This window comes from Lactuca virosa, chromosome 5, assembly GCF_052849685.1.
Source record: "Lactuca virosa cultivar CGN04683 chromosome 5, Lactuca_virosa_CGN04683_v6, whole genome shotgun sequence".
NCBI lineage: Eukaryota > Viridiplantae > Streptophyta > Magnoliopsida > Asterales > Asteraceae > Lactuca > Lactuca virosa.
This window is the reverse complement of record NC_136430.1, coordinates 238,507,942-238,532,123: the sequence shown is the minus strand read 5'-3', so window position 1 is coordinate 238,532,123 and position 24,182 is coordinate 238,507,942. Positions and strand designations below refer to the sequence as shown.

Below are 24,182 nucleotides of genomic sequence, written 5' to 3'. Positions count from 1 at the left end.
GGGACACGAAAACTCCGTCATAAATCCATAACTTCTTCATCTAACGTCCGTTTTCGACTGTCCTTTTACCGTTGTACTACTATTATCGAGATCTTCAATTCGCATTTAGATTGCGTTGGCTAATAGTCGCTCGAACTCTATTTCAAGTTTTTACCTGTCTACTGCTATATCAGAAACATAGAAAAATCATAACTTCCTCATACGAAGTCAGATTTGGACGTTCTTTTTATATGTTTTTACGGTTTAAATATATCTACGACTTTCATTTAGATACCTAAGGTTAAATAGTATTTTATAGAAATTTCCCGTTTTACGCTTAACAGTGTTTTACAGTATTTGTCGCGAATCTTTGATTGGTCATAACTTCCTCGTTATAACTCGGATTTTAGTGTTCTTTATATTTTTGAAAACCATGATACGATATCTACCGCTTTATCTACACCAATTGAGATTTCTGAACATTTCATTTTTAACGCTATTTTTATTATCTCAAAATAGGTTACAATACTTGACTTTAGGTCATTACATTGACTTGAAATATCGGGTTGTTACATCATCCCCTCGTTAGAGGGAATTTCGTCCCGAAATTAGCATTTTGAATGGGTCGTCGATGGTTGAGGAAAAGTGAGTGTACTTCTGTTCCATTTGATATTCTTGTTCTCTAGTGAATCCGGATTCCTAGTGTGGGTGTTCCAGCGGGCCTTCGTTATTTTGTCTGTTGTTTTGATCGGTAGAGGTCGTGTGGATTTGTGTTTATTTGTCTATGTTCATCTAAATGTTAGCATTGATCACTCGTAATACAGGTCAGCTTTGTCTTGAATTTCATGGCTGAATTCATACCTGGTCTGTCTATCATCACCTTGTGTATACAAGTCGCATACACACTTTGTAGTGATAGGTTAACCGTATTCATTCCTAGCCTCAGCGTTAGAACTTGACTCATTGTACGTGTGCTTATTCCTAAGTGGTCTGTCGGGAATACTTCGGGTAGGTTGTAAAAGAGATAGTACTCCTCAAATGAGTACTTCGAAATTTTGTAACAAGAGACGAATTGGAAGTTTGTATCTGGTTTGTCATTATAGATTGGAAGGGTTTCATTAGTTGGCGGTTAGCGCGAAGGGTCTTACTGTAGCACATGGAGCTAGTATAGCGAGGACCAAGCCAATCCATGTCGAATGACGATGTCCGAACTTCCCACCGTAATAGGTTTTAAGTCGATTAGTAAAAAGTGTTCGTTAGCGCGATGGTGCATTCTATGTGTATGTTTTCAGTGCTTTTAGTTTATCCTTGCTATTACTACTGTGAACCTTGTACTTTGTTTAGCGATTACTAGGAGACGGGTGTTTCGATAATTGAAAATGAGGAAAATATATAATCCCTACAGTAAAAAGTTAAGCTTCGTATAACCTACCGTTATTCACAGGGGTTCCGGAAGTCTCTCCTGCGGTGATCATCAATATTCTTCCATCTTCGCCATATTTTCTTGTTATTGGGCAATCCCTCTGGAAGTGTCCAGTTTCACCACATTTGCAACAGGTAGGGATTTGAGACGTTGTTTGTATCGGTTCTCTACATAAACGAGTAGTGTGTCCTTTCCTATTGTAGTTCCTGCAACGCATCTTCCGATAAGCTCCCGTGTGATGAAAGTTACAGTTACTACATTTCGGAAGGTTTCCATCATACCGACTAGTAGGTGCTGGAGCGGTAGGTGTTGTGGCAATATAAACAACAACCTTTTGTTGTCCTTTCGAGGTCTCTTGTGTTGGTTGTCTCTCTTTCTTACTCCACGACTTTCGCTTATAGTCGTCCCTTTTAGTTAGCTCAGGAGTGGGGATAAGGATCGCTACATCTTGTTGTCTTTTGGTAGACCCTTGATTCGAACTGCCCCCTTTTTGATTCCAGAACTTTCGTTTCGTGTTACTAGGTTTGTGGTTTGGAGTATCCGTGCAAGTAGACACTCGTTTGTTTCCTTGGTTGTCACAAAAATTTTGAGTTGTCGACATCGTTCCCATTCTTAATAGCGTTACTTGCGTTGAGATGTGCCATGATGACTGTCATGGCGGCTGTGACCGCAGCTTGAAAAGCAGCTGAGTCTATAAGCAGGAGTGGTGTTTCGTTGGTTGGTCGGTTATTTCCATGTGAATACATGATTCTGTTACATGATGTGAAATGAGTTGGTTAGGTAACTATGATCGCTGTTAGTTGGATTCTATAAGTATAATTTCCCCATCCTATTATTCGGTTTCTAATGTTTCGACTTACATCCTTATGATGTATTAATGAATGAGGGTTGAAATAGGTATCGTATTTAAGTTAAGTTTTAGCAAATTAGGGTATAGATGTTGAAATCTTAGGTCAATCTAGTTTCATGGGTTTTGGAAGAGGGTATCTCTCTTACTATTTCTAGTTATGAAGAAGGATGTGATATACCTATCTCCTAGCGTGAGTAATATAATTACCAACTCACTAGGTAATATTAATTATTAATTATTTGCTTGAGACATCAGGTTCTCTACCACATCGCATGCTTCACGAGTGGTTTCCACTGTTCTGTGTCCTATTTTTGGTGGTAATGATTTGTTATCTCTTGGTATCTATATAAGGTGTCCTTGATTTTTCTCAGGCATGTTGAATCTCCATTATTGTTTTGATTGCCCTAGTTGAAGTTGTAGAGATTTGATATCCTATGGTAACTGTCTCTTTCTCTAAAGGGTGTAGGTGATAGAAAAGTTGGGTTTATCGAAGGATTTGGTCTGTTTGGTTAGCGAGACGGAATTTTCCCGCTATAGCGTTAAAGATGAAACGGTGGTAAAACTTCGACAAAGTTTCCAAGTTCAATAACATTGAACTTCCATATATTAGGTCAACAAGGATAGTGTAGTGAGTTGCTAAAACAGTTTATGACACGAACTGTTTACATAGCCAAAGCATTGATTGATAATGATGATCTTTAAAGGAAACAAGAGGTCTGTCATAATAGCTGGTATAGACATTACATAGAACTCGGAAAATTTGACCTTGGAGTAGGTCTACAGTATACCATATAGGGAAAACTTGACAGCATAGAGATCTAGTGAAACAGTAATTGCTAGACGGGGATATTTACATGAAAAGGGTATTACTTGGAGTACGTACGGAGGCTATTCCACAAACCAAAAGAAGGAGCGAGTAGAGTATTCTCTACTTGCGAAGGGAACTGTTCTGTTGAGCATTTGGTTCTGCCAACTACCGCTCCATCTCAAGCATACGCATTTCGTACCTTGCCTGTTGTGCTCTAAGTTCTCTGACTTCCGTTTGAGTTGCAGTTAGCTCTCTCTGCCAAGCTTCATTTTGATTTACGGTTCTTCCATGAGATAATCCTAACTGTCGGATGCGAACTGTATTGACCCTGGTGTTTGCATCATTCTCCTCGGTTCGTTGGATAGTTGCCCTTCCTTGCTCATCATTGCGAGCAATTCGGCGAACCATTATAGGAAGGACTCTGTCTGCTGAGCCTCCCTCGCTCAGATTGTGGAAGCTCCGGTCTCCATTGAACAGAGGGGGTTCACCCTGTTCGCGACTCCACCTATTCAGGTTCACTGCCCACAAAGGTGTCGAGCCTTGAAATCCCGGTCGAGGATTAGGATTTTGGATCGGAGTCACTAAGGGTAGGTTATTGTCTTCGGGATCTGAGTCGGATTCCTCTTGCATTTCTTCCTTGAATTCTTCTTCTTCCTCGATTGGTTCCTTTTCTTCTTCTTCGTCCACAATTTCTTCTGGATCCTTTCCCGGATCATTCTCTATCCATCCTCCATTGCCTTGGTTCGAGTAGTAGGGGTCCCCTGGTAAGTGAAATCTGGCCATTGTGTCTGTACGAGAACAGGGATATGAGAATTTTCCAAATACTAAAGTGTGTAGATTTGAACATGTAGGTTAAGCTATTGTATTTACAAAATACTCCTATAGTATCCTAAATGTTTTGTTTGGTTCTACAGTTTATAAGTTTGGTAAGTTTTAGACTTGTCGTCCACTGCAACTATTCCCTGACATATGTTAGTCGGATCTTGGATAAATATAGTTGATCAGGCTATATTCATCCCAGTCCCGATTACATATTCTAAGGCATACCTGTAGTGCACAACTCATCCATATTACTTCTGTATTGTTTTCCTTATGATACTATTACTGCTATGTAATGTATGCCTGTATACTTTTAATAAAACTATATTTTTAAAAGTATATCTCTTAATGAGAGTGTTTTTGCCCAGTTGTGTTTATAGTTGTATATCAAAAATAAATGGGTTTGATATACTTAGTTCACTATAAACAATGCTCTGATACCAATCTGTCACACCACCAAACCTGAACGGCGGAAACATTCGGGGGCGGATGACGTCATGTACAGTATCATAACAATTGAATAGTGAAGAAAGTACACACCACCATAATATATATTTGAAAATTTTACATGATTGTTGTATTACATGGTTCGAAAGACAAATACAATATGATGCTCCATAAGATGCTTCTAACGCCAGAGCATTAGTCCCCAAAAGTAGTTGCTAACGAGGCGTTTAGCGATTGCCAGAGAGTACAAGTTATTTCAAAGAAAAAATGTCAACAATTAAGTTGGTGAGTTCATAAGTGGATATTTGGGTAAATGTATGCCATTCGAAAGTTCACGTTTGTTTTCCAGAAAATCCGATATTTTCTTATTAGTTGAATGCAATGTAGTCTTAGTACCTTAAGACAAAAATTGTATAAGTTTTTTTACTTAAAGAATGACGCTTTGAAATAAATAATCGTATTTGTTTCCAGAAAGTTAATTTGTAAATCGTTTACTTGTAAAATGATGATGTTTATCCTGGAAAATCCTATATTTTCCATGAGTGGAGTTGTAGTCTAATATGAATCAAGACCGATGTTTTCTTATAAAATGAGTTATGAATCGTTTTTTGTATGAAATGAATGTATCGAACCAGGAAAATGCTATATTTTTCCTAAAAGTGAAAAACAGTCTTAAATGTCCAAGACTGTAACTTGTAAGCAAATATGTCATGCTTAAAATGATGATGTATAGTTTTATTATAAATTAAAACTATAGGAAGCTTGTAATTGTACGCAAAAGCAACTGTAATATTACTTTTCCCGTAAAAACATAATACCATAATAATTGTCTATCCTGTGAGTTTTCATAACCGTACTATGATGGATTTCCCTGTAGCGACGTTTTTCAGGCGTCGAAGCGTTATGATATTTGTCACCCCGCAGACTGTAACTAACAGTCAGGGCGCGGGATCATCAGTTCCGTATAGATCTATACACATTTATCATGTTCTTCGGACGGGAGACTCAGGTTATAAAATAGGGCTTTCTAGTGGTACCTTGATAGGTATAGTGAAGACGAATGTCTCACGGATTCTCAATTAAGTCACGTATTCTAAAAATGTATATGAGTGATTTCTGAAATGATTACCCGTTCTACAGTGTTGACAAAGGCATAATAATGAATTGTATTTTTCTTGTATAAACGTAATGTTATAGTTGAAATGGTTACCCTTGGTATGATGTAGTATGCAAACATATAAATAAAACATATTTCTATTTATAAAACAGATTGTATCCCATGAGGGTAAAGTTGTGATGTGTGATGTTTTGCATGTTAACAACTTCATACGATAGTTATAACAATAGTATGAAAAGTATAGCAAAAGATTGATGTTTCACACGATTTTTGTTGTGTGTTTACTTGTATTCTCCCCTAAAAGTGTTAAAAAAAGCATTTACAGAGCATTTAAAAGTGTTGTGATAGGGGTATGAACTCACTTGGGTAGAAGTGACGGGTCGATGAAAATGATGCGTTACTCGGACAGCATTTCGACTGGAAATAATGTTTTTCTTGGAAACTTCGGGGCGTCGGGACTTGCGTCGCATGTTAGGGGTGTTACCGGGGCTTCGGGGGTACTTCAAGACAGCTAGAGAGGGTATAAGGAGTGAGAGAGTGATGGAATTAGCAACCTAAATCGGCAGCCTTTGGTTTCTATTTATAGGGCTGAAATTTCAGATTTCATGTCGTGAACCATCATTTCACGTCGTGAACTTGGACGTCATCAGGTGCGTAGCCGCGATGTTCAGTCTGTCAGGCTCTAGAAATTCATATCTTTTGCATCCGAGCTCCGTTTTCGACGTTCTTTATATCCACGCGAAGGTGAGATTATGTTCTACAACTCTCGTTTAGATTCCGTCGGCTAATTTTGAATTTAATTTATATTATATTATTTTTAGTAGGTCGGGACAGGAAAACTCCGTCATAAATCCATAACTTCATCATCTGACGTCCGTTTTCGTCTATCCTTTTACCGTTGTACTACTATTGTCAAGATCTTCGATTCTCATTTAGATTGTATTGGCTAAAAATCGCTCGAACTCTATTTCGAGTTTTTAGCTGTCTACTGCTATATCCGAAACTTAGAAAAATCATAACTTCCTCATATGAATTCAGATTTGGACGTTCTTTTTATATATGTTTACGGTTTAAATATATCTACGACTTTCATTTAGATACCTAAGGCTAAAAAGTATTTTATTGAAATTTCGTGTTTTACGCTTAACAGTGTTTTACAGTATTTGTCGCGAATCTTTGGTTGGTCATAACTTCCTCGTTATAAGTCGGATTTTAGTGTTCTTTATATTTTTGAAAACCTTGATACAATATCTACCGCTTTATCTACACCAATTGAGGTTTGTGAACATTTCATTTTTGACGCTATTTTTATTATCTCAAAATAGGTTACAATACTTGACTTTAGGTCATTACATTGACTTGAAATATCGGGTTGTTACAGTCGGTTAACCACACACACTCCAATAACGACTTAACAAGGTGTAAAGTGCAATTTCATGGGTTAACACCAAAATCACATTTTTCCTAAGTAACTAAGATTGGGAATTTATAAGTGTTTAGTTACTTCGTATTTTCATTATACTTTTAATGAGAATTAATGTCCTATCCTACCTGTTCGGCTAACGACCCTCCACCAGTCAAGGAAGCCGTGGGTGAGAGTGGAAACCCATTAAACCTCCATTTTATAGGCAATAACCTTATACCCCTCTTATAGACCGACTTCGTGAATGAGGCCTACTAACGGTAAGACCGACTTTTTACTTATACATATAATATATTTGACTTTTATTATTATAATAGTATAAGGGTGTATTTTAAACTTTTAAAATACTAAGTGGTTTTATCTATTAATTAAACTATACTCTTAATTTAATTAAACTTAAACCATTTCATTATGGAATTATTAATTTTCTTTTAATTAAACACTTTAAATAACGATTAATAAAGTCCATAAAGATGTAATATGAATTATTCAAAACATCAAGATCCTAAAACAAAATTAAAACTATTTAATTTATTATTAAGTTATGAACCCATGAGTTACACTTTTGAAAACTTTCAAATAACTTTAGTTTTAAAATTTATTGTCTCATAAAAAAAAAATTTCAAACTCCATAACTTATAAGAACCCATGAGTTACCCATGAGTTACACTATTCAATGACATTTATAAGAAATTTTGTAACCTTTGAAGACTCTTGGAATTCATAACTTAAAGAGTTAATGAATGAGACTTTTCACATCCATAACTTATGGAAGTTTCAAAAATCTTAAGATCATAACTTTTAAAAAAGACTTTTGAGTTCCAAAATTTTATGACAAAATTTGTTACTCCTTAAAAACATTTAGATCGAACTTTTAAAACAAATAAAATAATCATATCATTCTATCTTTTAATAAGTTGACCTAATTCAACTCTTGTAGTAAATGACTCAAATTTTACAAATAATTAGTTTTCCATAAAATCAAGTAATTATCTTAAAATTTGACAAACTTCATTTTTTTTTCTTTTTTTTTCAACTTTGAAAATCAAACATTTGCATCAATATAACAGAAAACAACCCATGGATCTGATACCACTGATGGGTTTAGTATACTACAACATCCTATGTTGCACATACAACCCTAAATGCTTTGGATCTATGTTTTCTCTAATTATACATGCAATATTGTTTCCAAAGCATTAAGCCTACAACTAGCATACAAATGACATAAACGACATAAAATACTAGTTATGAGTTTACATGTTTATGTAGCTTGTGGAACTTGTTGTGTTTGGCCTTTAAGAACTTAGCACCAATACTATGAATGCCTCAAATGGAATCACAACACACCTAGGACAAAGGATGACTTTTGAGAGAGTTTCTTGCACTTAAAATCGGTTATGTTGACTCCAAGAACACTAGCATCACCGATTTTAGCTATGGGGTCAAATATATATATATATATACATATATATATATATATATATATATATATATATATATATATATATATTAGGAATCCAAGAGTAATGGGTAAACCCTCATCCATACTCTTAGGCTTATTATCCATGATCCATGATTTAAGTGGGCTAACTCTTAATGGATTCTTCCATAAACTTAGCCCATCATGTATCATAAGCCCAAACCATATATATAACTAATTTACACAATTAGTCCCTATTAATTTAATTAGCCGCTTTTGATCACTTAATTAATTCCAAATTAATTCTTGATCAATACTAATTAATGATGGGTTTTATACAAACAATCCTATGTGTGCATGCAACCCTAACTGGATCTATATTTTCACTATTAGACATACAACTTTATGAACACAAAAAGAAACCTAGCATGCTTCAATAATTTTCGAAATTCACATAGAAGAATAGAATACATACCTTTTGTTGTTATGTAGTAATAACAACTTGTTTCTTGAATCTCCTTAGCTTTGAAAGCAAGTACCACAAGTCTAGTACCTCTAATGGCTCACAAACACACTTGAGTGAAAGGATGAATATGAGAGAGAGGATGTAGGGTAACAAGCTCACAAAATCGGCTCTACTAGGGTTTCTCCAAGGGGTGCCGATTTTGAGTGCCTTAGGGGGCTATTTATAGTTGAAGTCAACTAGGGTTTCAAGGTGGAAACCCTAATCCCTTAGCTTAGGGCCTAAGCAAACCCATGGACTCCTTTCCTTAAGCCCTTGGACGAAAACTCCTAGATCCTTCTAGGATATTCGGCCAAGCCTTAATAAAGGTGATCCAATGGCCCAAAGTCTCAACTATCAAATAATTACAAAACAGCCCCTGCACTTTAATTAATTCCTTTAATCCCAAAATTAATTCCTAATTAATTTCTGATTAAATACTAATTAATAATATGATTCCAAATTAATATATTATTCATATAATATATTAACAAATCATATTTATACCCTAATTTATTATTCTTAACAATAAATCAGCCTCTCTCCTCAACAGTCATCCTGTCTAGTCACCAGTGTGAAGGCAACCCAAAAGGACCATGCTACAACCGGGTCAAGTACATACAAAATATAGTTATGGACTTAGACACTAATCCAAAAGTCTCCCACTTGGATAAGTCTTAATAACTACAAATGTAAGTACGACTTCAGGATCCGATTAGCAATCGTGGATTTCATAAGCCGCTGTCGAACTCTGATCTTATCAGTAACCTGTCCTTTAGATAAGGAATCGTATAGTCCTCCATTCTAGATATCGTGCGGATAATTACATGGAACATATTCATACTTATTGTCCAGCAGTTTGTTTCTCTATCTCAGATTTGTATGGCATAGAACTTAATTGAACACATCAATTCAGTCCTGACCGGGCCCGACACATAAGTCAAACCAAATCATCGAGGGGCTCGGATATCGCTTTTACCATCTTAGGATAATAGGAACAGATAAACTTTGACTTATATGCATTTACCATTCACTCATCAAATCATGCACAACAATGCGTTTTATAACATCAAGTTACTGATACGTTTATGCATTATCAATGCACAACCAATTTGGAAACAATAAACCATATACCTAGATTTCAAGACCATATGATATCATCTTCTTGCGATCAGTCGTGATAAATTCCATGAAGTGATACCAGCAAGCATGGGTCTATTCCAATGCTCAAATCTTATTCATAAGCACTCATGAACGTTGCAGCATACTTTTGCTATGTCTAATACACTTTAGACATTCTACAAACCAATTCATGACAGTATTCATTTATACCTACTTCCAAAGTATAAGTAATTGTGGACTGTTCGAATAATCTTATTATTCAGGAAGTCAAAACATGCAAAGTGAAACAATAGGTAAATAATTAACATAAGATAGTAACTTTACTCATAAATAATACTCATTTATTTAGTCATTAAATGTTAATTACAATTTATCTATTACATGTTTCGAAACTATCTAATCTAAACTAATATCGTCTTGCAGCCCAATGCTTCTAGCGTGCTGCAAGTGCTTAACCCTACTCAGTCCCTTCGTAAGGGGGTCTGCTGGGTTATCTACCGACGATACCATCTTCACTACGAGGAGTCCCTCTTCCACCTATTGTCGAATAAAATGATATTTCCTGTCAATATGTCGGGATCTGCCATGATCCCTCGGTTCCTTGTTCAAGGCAACCGCTCCTTCATTATCGCAGAATATCTCCATAGGCTCCTTTATGGCTGGCACAACTCCAAGGTCTCCGATGAAGTTCTTCAACCATATCGCCTCCTTTAACGCTTCGCTCACCGCTATGTACTCTGATTCGAACATTGAATCAGCTATGGTCTCCTACTTGGAACTTTTCCAAGTCACTGCTCCTCCATTTAGGGTAAAGACCCAGCCTGACTGAGAATGGTAGTTGTCTCGGTCGGTCTGAAAACTGGCATCACTATACCCTCGCACCCTTAAGTCATCACTCCCACCGAGGACTAGAAACCATTCCTTGGTCCTTCGAAGGTACTTAAGAATATTCTTGACTGCGGTCCAATGTGCTCTGCAAGGGCTCCCTTGATATCTGCTAACCATGCTCAAAGCGAAGGCCACATCAGGGCGAGTATATGTCATAGCATACATGATCGAGCCAACTGCGGAAGCGTAAGGTACTCGGTTCATCTCTGATATCTCGACTTCGGTACTCGGACTTTGAGTCTTACTCAATTTGGCATTACTTTGGATCGGTAACTCCCCTTTATTGGAATTCTCCATAATAAAACGTTTCAGTACCTTATCCAAGTAAGTATTCTGACTTAGTCCTATTAGTCTTTTACTCCTGTTTCTCACTATCTTTATTCCCAGAATATAGGCAGCCTCTCCGAGGTCCTTCATAGCGAAACACTTACCAAGCCAGGACTTCAATTCCTGCAGGGTCGGGATGTCGTTTCCTATGAGCAGTATGTCATCGACATACAATGCAAGAAAGCTAACTACACTCCCACTGGTTTTGACATATACACATGACTCATCCTCGCTTCACAGGAAGCCAAACTCTTTGACTTCCTCGTAGAAACAAAGAATCCATCTGCGAGATGCTTGTTTCAATCCATAAATGGATTTCTCAAGCTTACACACTCTATTAGGATGCTTCGCATCGACAAAACCCTCTGGGTGACTCATGTATACATCCTCAGCCAACTTCCCATTAAGGAAAGCAGTTTTGACGTCCATCTGCCATATTTCATAATTATGAAACCAAGCTATGGCTAGCATCACCCTAATAGACTTTATCTTCGCAACTGGAGAGAAGGTCTCATCATAGCCAACTACGGGAGTTTGATTAAAGCCCTTCGCAACCAATCGCGCTTTATAAGTGTGTACCTTCCCATCCACATCGGTCTTCTTCTTGAAGATCCACTTGCACCCGACCGTCTTACGACCTGGCACATTGTCAACCAAATTCTAGACTTGGTTGTCATACATGGACTGAATCTCGCTGTCCATAGCCTCTTTCCATTTTGCAGACTCCGAGCCTGCCATGGCTTCCTTGTAGCTGTTAGGTTCTTCCAAATTTATCAGTGTACTGTCACTAATAAACGTATCACCTTCACTTGTTATATGAAAACCATATAACATAGGTGGAACACTAACTCTACTGGAACGTCTAAGAGGTAAGGACTCATCAATCGGTTCAACCGAAGTTTCCTCCTCGGGTTGACCGCCAGTGTTAGAGGTTCCTTCATCAAGATCGATTTGCCTCCCACTGTCCGCTTGGCTTATGAGTTATCGCTCTCGGAAAACCCCTATCCTCGCAACAAAGACAATATTGTCAGTCGGTCTATAGAAGAGATATCCAAAGGACTTTTGCGGATAGCTGATGAAAATACACCGCTCACTATGAGGTTCAAGCCTGTCGTGAGTCTCTCGTCTTACAAAAGCCTCGCAACCCCAAACCTTTATATGCGCCAACGAGGGAGCTTTCCCTGTCGACATCTCGTGAGGTGTTTGGCAACCTTCTTTGTAGGGACTAAGTTAAGGATATGTGCGGCTGTCTCTACGGCATACCCCCAGAATGAGATAGGTAGCGAAGCACGACTCATCATGGAACGAACCATGTATAGCAAGGTTCGATTACGCCTCTCAGCCACACCATTCAACTGCGGTGTCCTAGGTGGCGTCAATTGCGAAACTACTCCGCATTCCTTGAGGTGGTCGTGCAATTCAAGACTTAGGTACTCTCCACCTCGATCGGATCGAAGCATCTTGATTTTCCTACCCATCTGATCTTCCACTTGTTGCTTAAACTCTTTGAACTTTTCAAAGGTTTCTGACTTGTGCTTGATTAAGTAGATATACCCATATCTGCTATGATCATCGGTGAAAGACACATAGAAGCGGCTTGAATCCCTTGTGGTGGATCTAAAGGGCCTACACACATCGGTGTGTATGAGATCCATTAAACCCTCACACCTTTTCACAAGTACCAGTGAAGGGTGACTTGGTCATCTTTCCAAGTAAACAAGACTCACACATGTCATCGTCCCTAAGTTCGAATGACGCCAACACTCCATCCTTTTAGAGTTGGGCTATGCGTTTCTTGTTGACATGTCCAAGACGACAATGCCACAAGCATGCTTTGTCCAAACTATTGGAAGAATCGATACACAACACATCATTTCCTAATTTGTCTACAACCATCACAGTTTCATATATTCCATTACAAGGCAATGCTTCCAAATAGAAAACACCATTAATATAAGCTTTAATAGAACCCTTTTCATTATCAAATGAATATTTAAATCCTTGTCTATACATACCATGAAAAGAAATGACGTTTCTTACCATTTCTGGCGAATAGCAACAATTATTCAAATCTAGTCCTAATCCATTACTAAGCACTAAAGTGTAAACTCCAATCTTGGTGACAGGCGATACTTTTTTGTTTCCCATGATTAAGTTTATCTTCCTATGCTCCATATCCCTATTTCTTCTTAGGACTTGTAAATCAGAACAAATGTGAAAACCACACCCTGTATCGAGAACCCAAGAAATAACATGTGATGAATCATTAGATTGAATAGTGTAAATACCTGTGTAGGACGGCTTGATTTTCCATCCTTGATATCTTGCAGATATTTCGGGCAGCTTCGTTTCCAGTGTCCTTTGTCGTGGCAGTGATAGCACTATGCATCCTTTGGGTTTGAAGAGGGTGCAGCAGGACCAACATTGGTTCCACTAGAATAGGTTTCGTCTTGGGACTTTTCCTTATGGTGGCTCTTGGAAGGAGCCTTCCTCTTCTTACCCTTCCCCTGCCCAATAGCCAAGACGAGGGCAGCAGTAGGAGTTAATGCAACAGATTTATCTTTGAGGTTGCTATCAGCAGTCCTCAACAACCTTTGAAGCTTGCTCAACGTGACCTCCTCTTTGTTCATGTGGTAGGTCATGCGGAACTGGTTGTAGAAAGGAGGTAAGGAGTGAAGAATTATGTCAATCGCCAGCTCCTCATTGAAGTCTGCATTTAACTTCTGCTGGCGGTCAACATATCCTTGCATCTTCTGGAGATGAGCAGTGACAGACTCTCCGTCCCTTATCTTGGTAGTGATCAATGAAGTGATGATCTCGTACCTCTCCTACCTCGCGCTTTGATGGTACCTATCCATCAAATATTGATGCATCTCGTAGGGGTAGAAGTCCTCGTAGGACTTTTGGAGTTCTACGGTCATGGTAGCGGGCATGATGCAATGGACTTTCGTAGCATCACGCTCGTGGGTTTCATAAGAAGAAATCTCCTTGGGAGTAGCAGTCTCGATGTTTATCTCCTTCACCTCCTTGTCGAGGACATACTCCTTGTCCTCGTAGCGTGTAACCATTCGTATGTTGCAGATCCAATCATTGAAATTGTTTCCGTCGAAGATTACCCTCCCACACAAATTCATGAGTGAGAACGAGCCGGAAGAGTTCGAGCCTTGAGCGTTGTTCGAGTTTGACATCTGAAAGGGAAAAGAGACAAAGTTTGATTAGATAAGAATCCCCAATTAAACACCCAAATGAGAAATTAGGGCTAGGATCCAACAACATTATTTACAAATTAAAAGAGGGATGTCGTAATTTTAATTGCAAATAATTTGAAGGTAAGTGAATGACGATTCACTAATTTCCACCATGAACAACGAAAAAAATTAGGTTTTAAATGTATTGAAACTCCTAGATCTTTTGAGATTCATTGAACTTTTCAATGGCATGTTTAAATCTCGATATGCCCCTCAAGTTTGTGACTGAGATACCGGGGATCACAAACAGGGTGTGAATAACCATGCAAACGTACATGGTGCCCTCAATATTACAGTCACCTAATCAATGTTCCGGTTAGCCACACACGCTCCATTGATTTATGACAAACATTGAGTAACCCTTTGCCACCTTTTCTAAGACCCAAATTAGTGTGCCGGTTAACAACACACGCTCCACTAACGTCTCGGCAAGGGTACAAAGTGTAATTTCATGGAATAGCATCAAATTCACATTTTGCCTAAAGTAACTAAGATTGGGAATAGCATGGAATAGCATCAAAACACTCAGACGACACCCAAATGCGTGTCAAGGAAGGCCCTGCCATAACGAAAGACGACACACAAATGCAAGTCATCTATTTACGACACGCATTTACGATGCGCTCTTACGACACACAATGCGTGTCAGGGAAGTCCCTGTCATAAAGAAGACGACACTTATTTGCGTGACGTAACTTTACAGCACACATTTACGACTCGCATTGCGTATTATTAAAGCTCCTGTCATAAAGAAAGACGACACACATTTTTGCGTGTCATAATTTTAAATGTTTTAAAAATTATATATTTTTTATAGATTTAGTAGTTTTCAAATTAAATTACACATTAGAAGTATCATAATACAAAATAAAATACAATAAATAAGAAAGACAATTCATTACACTAATATGTCAAATACAAATAATCATTCCAATAGTAAGTAAATGTAATACATTGCTAATATTGCATAATATTTATTATAGAAAAACAAAACATGTACAATCGGTTCGATCCATTTAAATGCTTGATTCACCATCAATTCCTCCTAATTATCTGCCACACTACCCCTGCAGTTCAACCAAGACACCTAATTAATCAAAAACTTCAACATACTACTACAAAATAGCCTTTAATGACACGCATTAAAGGCCCTTTAAATGGATGGCAAGTGAGCGCTTGGAGCATTAGCTAGCTATTATGCTATTCACCGTGACACTAAATAAAATAACCAATTCAACTTATTAATCAGTTGATGTTAACTAATATAAAACAATTAATGAACTTACTAAAGAAACTAACCTTTGGCGGGAGAGTTTGAGTTTATCCACCTTAAAGTATACATAACATTCAAAACTGAAAGACCAAATTGAAATAACAAAGTTGAACACCAACTTTGGTGTTTTACTATTCACCAACACTTAATGGTGTGGTGTTGGAAAGATCTAACACCAAATTTGGTGTAAAGCTTGACATTTAATATCTGATAAATAAAATCTCACTTTTATATATTTATTAAAAAAACAAATGAAAAAAGGGTTACCTTTCCTAGAACAGGTGTCATGCCTATTATAACGGATGCGAGAACGGACCTAACATGCTGAGAAGAATCTGATTACAATTCCTAGACGATTTTATCGGAAGAATTATGATAGCAAAATTAAAATAAATAAAAAAAACAAGAAATATAAATGTAAGATACGAGATTTTTTTATTAAAGATTGTACCTTTACACATGGAAAAATATGTTGAATTGCAAGTTGTGGGGTAAGAATACGACTAAATTTGGTAACTTTTCCAGCGCCTGCAATACGTACTTTAACTTCATTATCACGAAGTAGCCTCACGTATGCTGGAACTAACTCACTCCTATTATAATTTAGAAGGAAAATGTTAAAAAATGAAAATAGAAAAAGAAAAAGAAAAGAAATTGTTTTGGATTTGAAAATTGAACATACTTGGTGGGTTCAAGGCCCACTCCTTCACATAGTTCATAAAGTTGATTAGCGACCATATAACGAACACGCCAAGATTTGTCCTGTTTTTAAGAGAAAACATTCAAATTTTGTTTTGAATTTTGAAAATAAAAACAAAAACCAAAAAAAGTTCACTTGTTAGAAACTAACCTAATAAAAATTAACAATGACAGGAAGAATATGTGCAACAACATTCATATTATGAAATAATAATTATAATAAGTTTCGTGGTGTAGGAAGGTGTAATTCAGCATTAAATATATAAAAAGTAAAAACCAAACCAGCAGAGCAGCAAGCAATACCTTGTGTTTTTTTCTTTCTTTTTTTCCACTTCTTCACAAAAACACCATTCATTCAAATCAAAACTTAACCAACCAAAACCAAAACCAAAAGCAATCAAATCTCCACAATCACATCACAATCCACTCTCTTTCGATTCCTACAATTAAAATGATCAGGATGATGATGATTGAGGACATTTACGTCTTTTTTGCACATACGAGGGAGAGAGAGAGATAGAGAGAGAGAGAGAGAGAGAGATAGAGAGAGAGAGAGATTACAAGGGAAAGTGGAGTGGGGTGTGGGTGTTAACGATGTAGCCTCTTACTGATGAGAATCTCCTGCTCCTTGAGGAGATGCTGGAACCTGGCGAGGCGAGCTTGGAGGCTCACAATACTTGCTGCTTTGCGGGATAGCACAAAACTTAACTGAGTCACGTAGTTTTCGATAAGGCTTCCTGGTTTATCAACTTCTGCAAGCAGTTTCATTTCCTAATTTCCAACAAGGCTAATAAGTACTCTGTCTGTTCATTTTTATACACACAATATTTAAACAAATTTCTCCTTACTTGACAGACTATTTCTATTGTATCTTCAATCTCTTTCCTGTGCGCCGCAATCAAAGCTTCTTCTTCTTACAAACTCCAAACACCTATAAGGTATCTACCTGATACCTTGCTGCAACCTGGTTGCCTAATAACAGAAAACAAAACAAAACAGGAAGGAAGAAAAGGGAAAAAAAATGCACAGCAACAGCAGCAATAGGGATGATAACAGGGGAATGGAAAAATGGGGAACTTTTACTTGCTCAACAAGAGTTTTTAATGCTAGAAAAAAAAACCAAAAAGCAAACCTAAAACAATACCCTTATTTATACTAAAAGATATGGAATCCTAAACTAACTCAAATACGGATAAAAATAGTTTCCATATAAAATTCCCAAAATGCCCCTGAGGGCCAATTCCTGAATTACGCCAACATTTTCCCTCCTAATTCAGGAACCGAGATGTTCTTCACTCCTAATAGACTTCTCATTTCTTCAAACTTTACTTTAGCCATAGATTTTGTAAATATATCAGCCCGTTGTTCAGTAGTTCCCACATGTTGCACAATTGCATCTCCTTTCTTAACCAAGTCACGTATGAAGTGGTATTTTGTGTCTATATGCTTGCTTCTTCCACGGAACACCGGGTTCTTCATCAGTTCCAGAGCTGATTTGTTGTCAACATACAACACTATAGGGCTGATCCTTCTTCCGGTTAACTCTCCAAGCAATCTTCTTATCCAAACTCCTTGACATGTGGCACTTGTAGCTGCCATAAATTCAGCTTCACAGGATGAAAGTGCCACACTTTGTTTCTTTTGTGAGTTCCATGTAACAAGATTCTCATTGAGATAAAATGCCATACCTGATGTACTTCTCCTATCAATCACATCTCTAGCTAAATCACTATCTATATAGCCTATGACACCATATTCTTTACTGCTTCTTACATATTCCAAACCATACATAGTTGCTCCTTTAATGTATCTTAGAATATGTTTAACAACTTGAAGGTGTTTCTTAGTAGGTTTTTCCATAAAACGACTTACCAAACCTATAGAATATGAGATATCCGGACGGGTGTGTGTGAGGTATCTCAAACCACCAACAATGCTCCTATACTTCATGGGATCAACGAGTTCTCTTCTTCATCCTTTGTTAGCTCCAGCCTTGGTTCCATAGGATATCTACATGGGTTACAATCATGCATACCAGCTTTTTCAAGCACTTTCTTTGCATAAGCAGTTTGCACTAATATAATTCCCCCTTCATATTGACTTACCTCTATGCCCAGGTAGTATGTTAACAGCCCAAAATCAGTCATCTGAAACTCTTTGTTCATTTGTTGCTTAAACAATTTCACATCGTTATCACAACTTCCTGTTACAATCATATCATCAACATATACCCCTACAATAAGAAGACTTCCCTTCTTGCCTCTAGTTGCTTCAAGTATTTGTGCAGCCTAGAGTTCCAAGCCCTTGGTGCTTGGCGTAAACCATACAAGGCTTTTGATAGTTTGTAGACTTTCCTTGGCTGATTTTTCTTCACAAATCCTTCTGGTTGTGAGACGTATACTTCCTCCTCTAAATCACCATATAAAAACGCTGACTTTACATCAAGGTGATGTACTTTCCAACCGGATTTTGCTGATAAAGCTAATATGATGCGTATAGTTTCAATTCGAGCAACAGGAGCGAATACCTCATCGAAATCAATTCTGGGTTTTTGTACATAACCCTTGGCAACTAGCCTTGCTTTGTGCTTTATTATATTCCCATTTTTATCTCTTTTGAGTTTGAAGATCCACTTCAGAGCGATGGTTTTTCTCCCTGGTGGTAGTTCTACTAGGTTCCAAGTCTTGTTTCTTTCAATTGCATCTAATTCAACTTTCATAGCTTCTACCCATTCTTTTTCATACTTGCATCAGAATATGTCTTGGGTTCCTCAATATCTTCCATTAGAAGTAATTGTTTGCAATCTTGATAAATATCATTAAGTGTTCAATACCTTAACGCGCTATCACTTGTTGAGTCTTCGCTACCTGTATTTGAGCTTGTCGAACTTTCTGGAGTAGTGGTGGAAACTTGACGACTTAATGGAGTTGGCTCGCTCCATACCTGATTTTCTTCTTGGTAACCTCCTAAATCATAATTTTAATCTTCCGTCATGTCACTTATAGTGAACCCATCAAACGTTAAAATTACACCTGGAATGGGTTTTATCTTTACTGCTTTTTCCCATGTCCACTTTGCTTCTTCATCAAATTTTACGTCCCTGCTAATACGAATCATCCATGTATCTGGATCAAGAAGTCTATAAGCTTTTGATCCCTTTTCAATGCCTAGATGAACCATCTTGCTGCTTCTATCTTCCAGTTTCTTTAGGTGTGTGTTTGGTGTTCTCACATAAGCAATGCAGCCAAAAACTCTAAAGTGCTCAACTTGTCATTTTCTTCCTGTCCACATCTCGTATGGGGTGGAATCTTTAAGAGCTTTTGTACTCAATTTGTTAAGAATGTAGACGGCATGACACACGGCTTCTCCCCACAATACTTCAGGTACATCCACGCTTTTAAGATTGCTTCGTGTCATCTCAATTATAGTGCGATTTCGTCTCTCCACAACCCCGTTATGTTGTGGAGAGTATGGTACCGTGTAATGTCGATTAAGACCCGTTTCTTTACAATATGAGGTGAATTCACTTGAGAGAAATTCCCCCCCACGATCAGTTCGTAATGTCTTTATTTTCTCTCCAACTTCTGTTTCCACCTTTTTTTGAAATTCTTTAAAAAACTTTAGGGCTTCATCTTTAGCTTTTAGAAGGTAAATCCACATTACCCTGGTGTAATCATCAACCAGTAGGAGGAAATATTTATTTTCGGCTGGTGTGGGTGGAATAATAGGACCACATAGGTCACCATGTACGAGCTCTAGCCTTTTTGAAGCTCTGAATATTGTACTTGTTGGGTAGGGGTTTCGAGTTTGCTTCCCTATCAAGCAGCCTTCACATAAATGTGTGGGGATGTTTATTTTTGGCAAACCAACAACCAAGTTTTTGTCTGACATTTGCTTGAGCGTGTTGAAGTTCACGTGTCCCATACGAGCATGCCAACGCCATGTCTGATCGGTAGCTTCTCCAAGTAGACATTGAGACTCAACTTCATTTAAGATTATCTTATAGAGTCGATTTTCAGATTGCTTTACCTTCATGAGCAGTCGGTTCTTTTCATCGTGGATCCAAAGGAATAAGTCGTGCATATATATTTGATCCCCTTTTTCCGCTAGTTGTCCCAAACTGATGATGTTACTACATCACTTTGGTATGTACTAAGCACTTTGAAGCACTCAATGTTCTCCATCCTTACATTGAAATACGATAGAACCATTGCCTTCAATTCGTACTTTGGAACCATCTCCAAACTTGACATAGCCTTGAATCGAGCTATTCAGATCACGAAACTTGGTTTTATCCCCGGTCATATGGTTACTTACTCCATTGTCAAGATACCAAATCTTTGACTGATTGTTGTTGCTTCCTAGTGGTGTCAATTTTGGATTGACTTTTTCTTCATTTAAGAACACTTCCTCAGTTGTCTTGATCTCATGGATTGCTACCAAGAGAAGGGCTGGTTCGTTATCAATTGGACCTTGAACCATATTAACTTCTTGATTTCTTTCTTTTCGTGGATTTTTACATTTTGCTGCATAATGCCCGAATTCTTGACAATTATAGCACTGGATTTTGCTCTTGTCTCTATTGTCGTTCGTGTCACGAGTATTCTCTCGTTGCTGGTTATTACTACCTCTTCCTTGGCCTCCACGGTATCCACCACCTCTACCTCCTCCTCTACTTCGACCTCTTCCTCGGCCTCGATAATTGTTTAAGTTTCCCCGGTTGTTTTTGTTAGAGGAGCGTGACTGATCATGGCTTTGTTTCTTACTTCTTTCGGTCCATTCTTGATGGGTAAGTAGAAGCTATCAACTTCAACATGCCCACAGATTCTCTCCTCATGAGCTTTCAGTCGCCCTACAACTTCTTCAAAAGACATAGTATCCAGATCTACGAATTGATCAATGGTGGAAGCAATTTGCACAAACCGAGACGGAACTGCTCTTAGCATCTTCTTCACCACGTAATCTTCTTCCATATTGTCTCCTAATGCTCGAATGTTGTTTACTATGTTGCTTAACTTTCCAGAAAAGTCATCAACTCTCTCCGACTCCTTCATGGTTAACACCTCAAATTCTGCTTTGAGTGTTTGTACTTTTGCTGTTCTTACGCGATTAGCACCCATGTAGAGAGTCTTAAGCGTATCCCAAGCTTCTTTTGCTGATTCCTTCTCTGCCAAAGACAGTAGAATTTCATCTGGTACTGCTTGGACTATGATGGCCATCGCAAGCATATTCTTCTTTACACTAACCTGATTCTGTGGGTTTTTTGGTTCGATGGCTTCCCACACTTCTTGAGCCTGCATTGCTATCTTCATCTTTATGGCCCAGACAGCATAATTACTCCTGGTCAACAGCAGGTATTGGAGAGAGAATGAGCCATCTTTCTTTTGTCCTTCCATGTTAGGGCTGTTATTAATGGGGTATTTTTTTCAAGCTCTGATACCAAATGTAAGGTATCTACCTGATACCTTGCTGCAACCTGGTTGCCTAATAACAAAAAACAAGATAAAACAGGAAGGAAGAAAAGGGAAAAAAACTGCATAGCAACAGCAGCAACAGGGATGATAACAGGGGAATGGAAAAACGGGGAACTTTTACTTGCTCAACAAGAGTTTTTAATGCTGGAAAAAAAACCAAAAAGCAAACCTAAAACAATACGCTTATTTATACTAAAGGATATGGAATCCTAAACTAACTCAAATACGGCTAAAAAATAGTTTCCATATAAAATTCCCAAAATGCCCCTGAAGGCCAATTCCTGAATTACGCCAACAACACCAACATCCCTATAAAAAAAACAGCCCTAAATAAATTACTAGTACTTACCTCGAGTATTTTATTGATATTTTCGTCATGAGGCTGTTCAACTTCGGTTTGTTTTGATGATGTCATCATATAACTGGGTTGTTTACTACCCACACTTGAGAAAACATCATTGCTATCCTTTTTCTGCCAATTAACACCACTTTTTCTTTGAGGTGGTGAAACTTTTTGGACTGTTGTTTCTTCTGTATCATTTGAAGTGAAATACATATTTATTGGATCAACTTTTTCCTTTTCGAAACCAGAAGCCTGCTGCCAGGTGTCATCGCGGGTGTAATTTGAGGATGATGGAGGAAGAGGTTCTTGTTTTTCGAAATCTTAAGAGATGTTGTCTCGTTGTGACTGTGCACCTATTCTATTACCTGTATCTATAAATACTATATTTGTGTCTTCATTGTCAGAGAGGCATTGTGTGTTTGCTGATGATGAGTCCTTTGTAGTTGTTTGTGAGCTTCCAACTTGATCTTTTTTTGAACCATTTGGAAGGCTTTTAACTCTGTTTATTATCATGTAGTAAAGTAATATCAGATACATATTCAAAGAACTCGGGTTTTTGGGATGCTCATAGAAAGAAAATAACATACCTATCAGCATATCTCAAGGTATTGAGAGTGTGTTCACAAGAACCATCATTTGGTGAAATGCAAGATATCATAACAGTCCTTGAGTTTGCAACAAACGAATCGGGAAGAACTTCAGTCAGTTTGCTCCCATGAAACGGGATATGAAGCTGATCATTATCAAGTGCACGAATGTGCTCCTTTAGAGCCAAAAGACTCTTATTGATTTCAGCACCTTCAATACCTTAAGTCTGTAACAAACACATTACAAATATGGAGGACTAAAACTGCAAAAGAAAAGTTTTTGGGACCAAAATTGTAATTTATTAAGAAAGAGTACCATGTTTGTCGGTCATTATCGGTAGTATCAGCACCTCTTTCACTGCCAGCACCTTCCCAAGAGTAGCACAACCCTCAACAGCTAGTAAACGAACAGAATCTTGATATATAGAAAGTACAAAAGTCATTATGATAAGTCCAATAGTGTGAATTGATTAGTTGCTTTCATCATGAATAGAATCTTGATCTATATAAGATAAAAGCGATTCTTATGTCAAAGACTAATAGACGCTGGTTTTAAACTGGGTCGTATGAGGTGTTTAGAAGCCTATTTCTTTCCAAGCAGTTGTATAATATTGAGAAGACGGTTAAACAGGTCCTTTATAACTTTTATATATATATATATATATATATATATATATATATATATATATATATATATTCCCAGTTCCTAGACAACCAAAGTGTACAACATCTAGTACACAATGACATTAAATAGTATCAGTAACGTTAGAGTAAAAAATCCTTAAAAATTACAATCACAATAACATTAATCAAATGATCAAAAGTTTTGAAAATGCAGTAACATTCAAGTAACATCATTTGCCATTGTAACATCAATTCTATCATTCAAGCCTGATGGTAGCATAATATCTAATATTTATAACAAAAATTAAGATTTTTTATATTTTTATTCATAATTTTGGATGGATAAAAAGGGAAGAGAGTTACTCCATCAGTGAATTCAGGGAGAGAAGGGGCCCACCCTTTGGTGGCTTTAAGAAAAATTTCGCACAATCAAGAAAACCAACTGCACAATTGTGTACAACACATAATTTATCATCATAACAATCTCACGTCAATGTTTGTTTATAAAGAAAATCAAATTGCCTAACTGTATGTTATTAAGGGCACTATATCTGGAGGCTAATGATTGGAATAAAAAGGGGGCTTTTGTGAAAACCTTTTTCTTGAATGAAAAGGTAATATGTAAAAAGTGTGAAGCATCCATAACACAATCAAATAATGAAATTATAGCATCAATCTTGATAATTAGAATATATTCATGCTAGCATTATGCAAATCCCTTTGTTGCTTTCTTTGTACTTTCCATTTAGCAGGATTTGTCAATAAATAAACACCAAAAAAGAAAATATATGGTAACAAAATCATCA

The 24,182-nt window shown here is 37.3% G+C and overlaps 1 protein-coding gene across 1 annotated transcript; it reads right to left on the bottom strand.

Annotated features, from left to right (window-relative positions):
• Window positions 1–16,936: 16,936 nt before the first annotated feature.
• LOC145114021 (kinesin motor protein-like protein) lies at window positions 16,937–22,294 on the bottom strand. Its single transcript, XM_079050042.1, has 3 exons — window positions 22,168–22,294; window positions 17,197–17,258; window positions 16,937–17,119 (listed from the first exon to the last, which is right to left on the bottom strand). Exons 1-3 carry the CDS (start codon window positions 22,238–22,240, stop codon window positions 16,937–16,939), a joined length of 318 nt encoding a protein of 105 aa, XP_078906168.1. The 5' UTR covers window positions 22,241–22,294.
• Window positions 22,295–24,182: the final 1,888 nt, after the last annotated feature.

Coding starts and splice junctions, on each gene's coding strand:
- LOC145114021 (XM_079050042.1), bottom strand. CDS start 22,240: ATGATGACATCATCAAAACAAACCGAAGTTGAACAGCCTCATGACGAA. Junction 17,259..22,167: donor CAATAAAATACTCGAGGTAA/GTACTAGTAATT, acceptor GTTTGTAAGAAG/AAGAAGCTTTGATTGCGGCG. Junction 17,120..17,196: donor CAATAGAAATAGTCTGTCAA/GTAAGGAGAAAT, acceptor GTTGGAAATTAG/GAAATGAAACTGCTTGCAGA.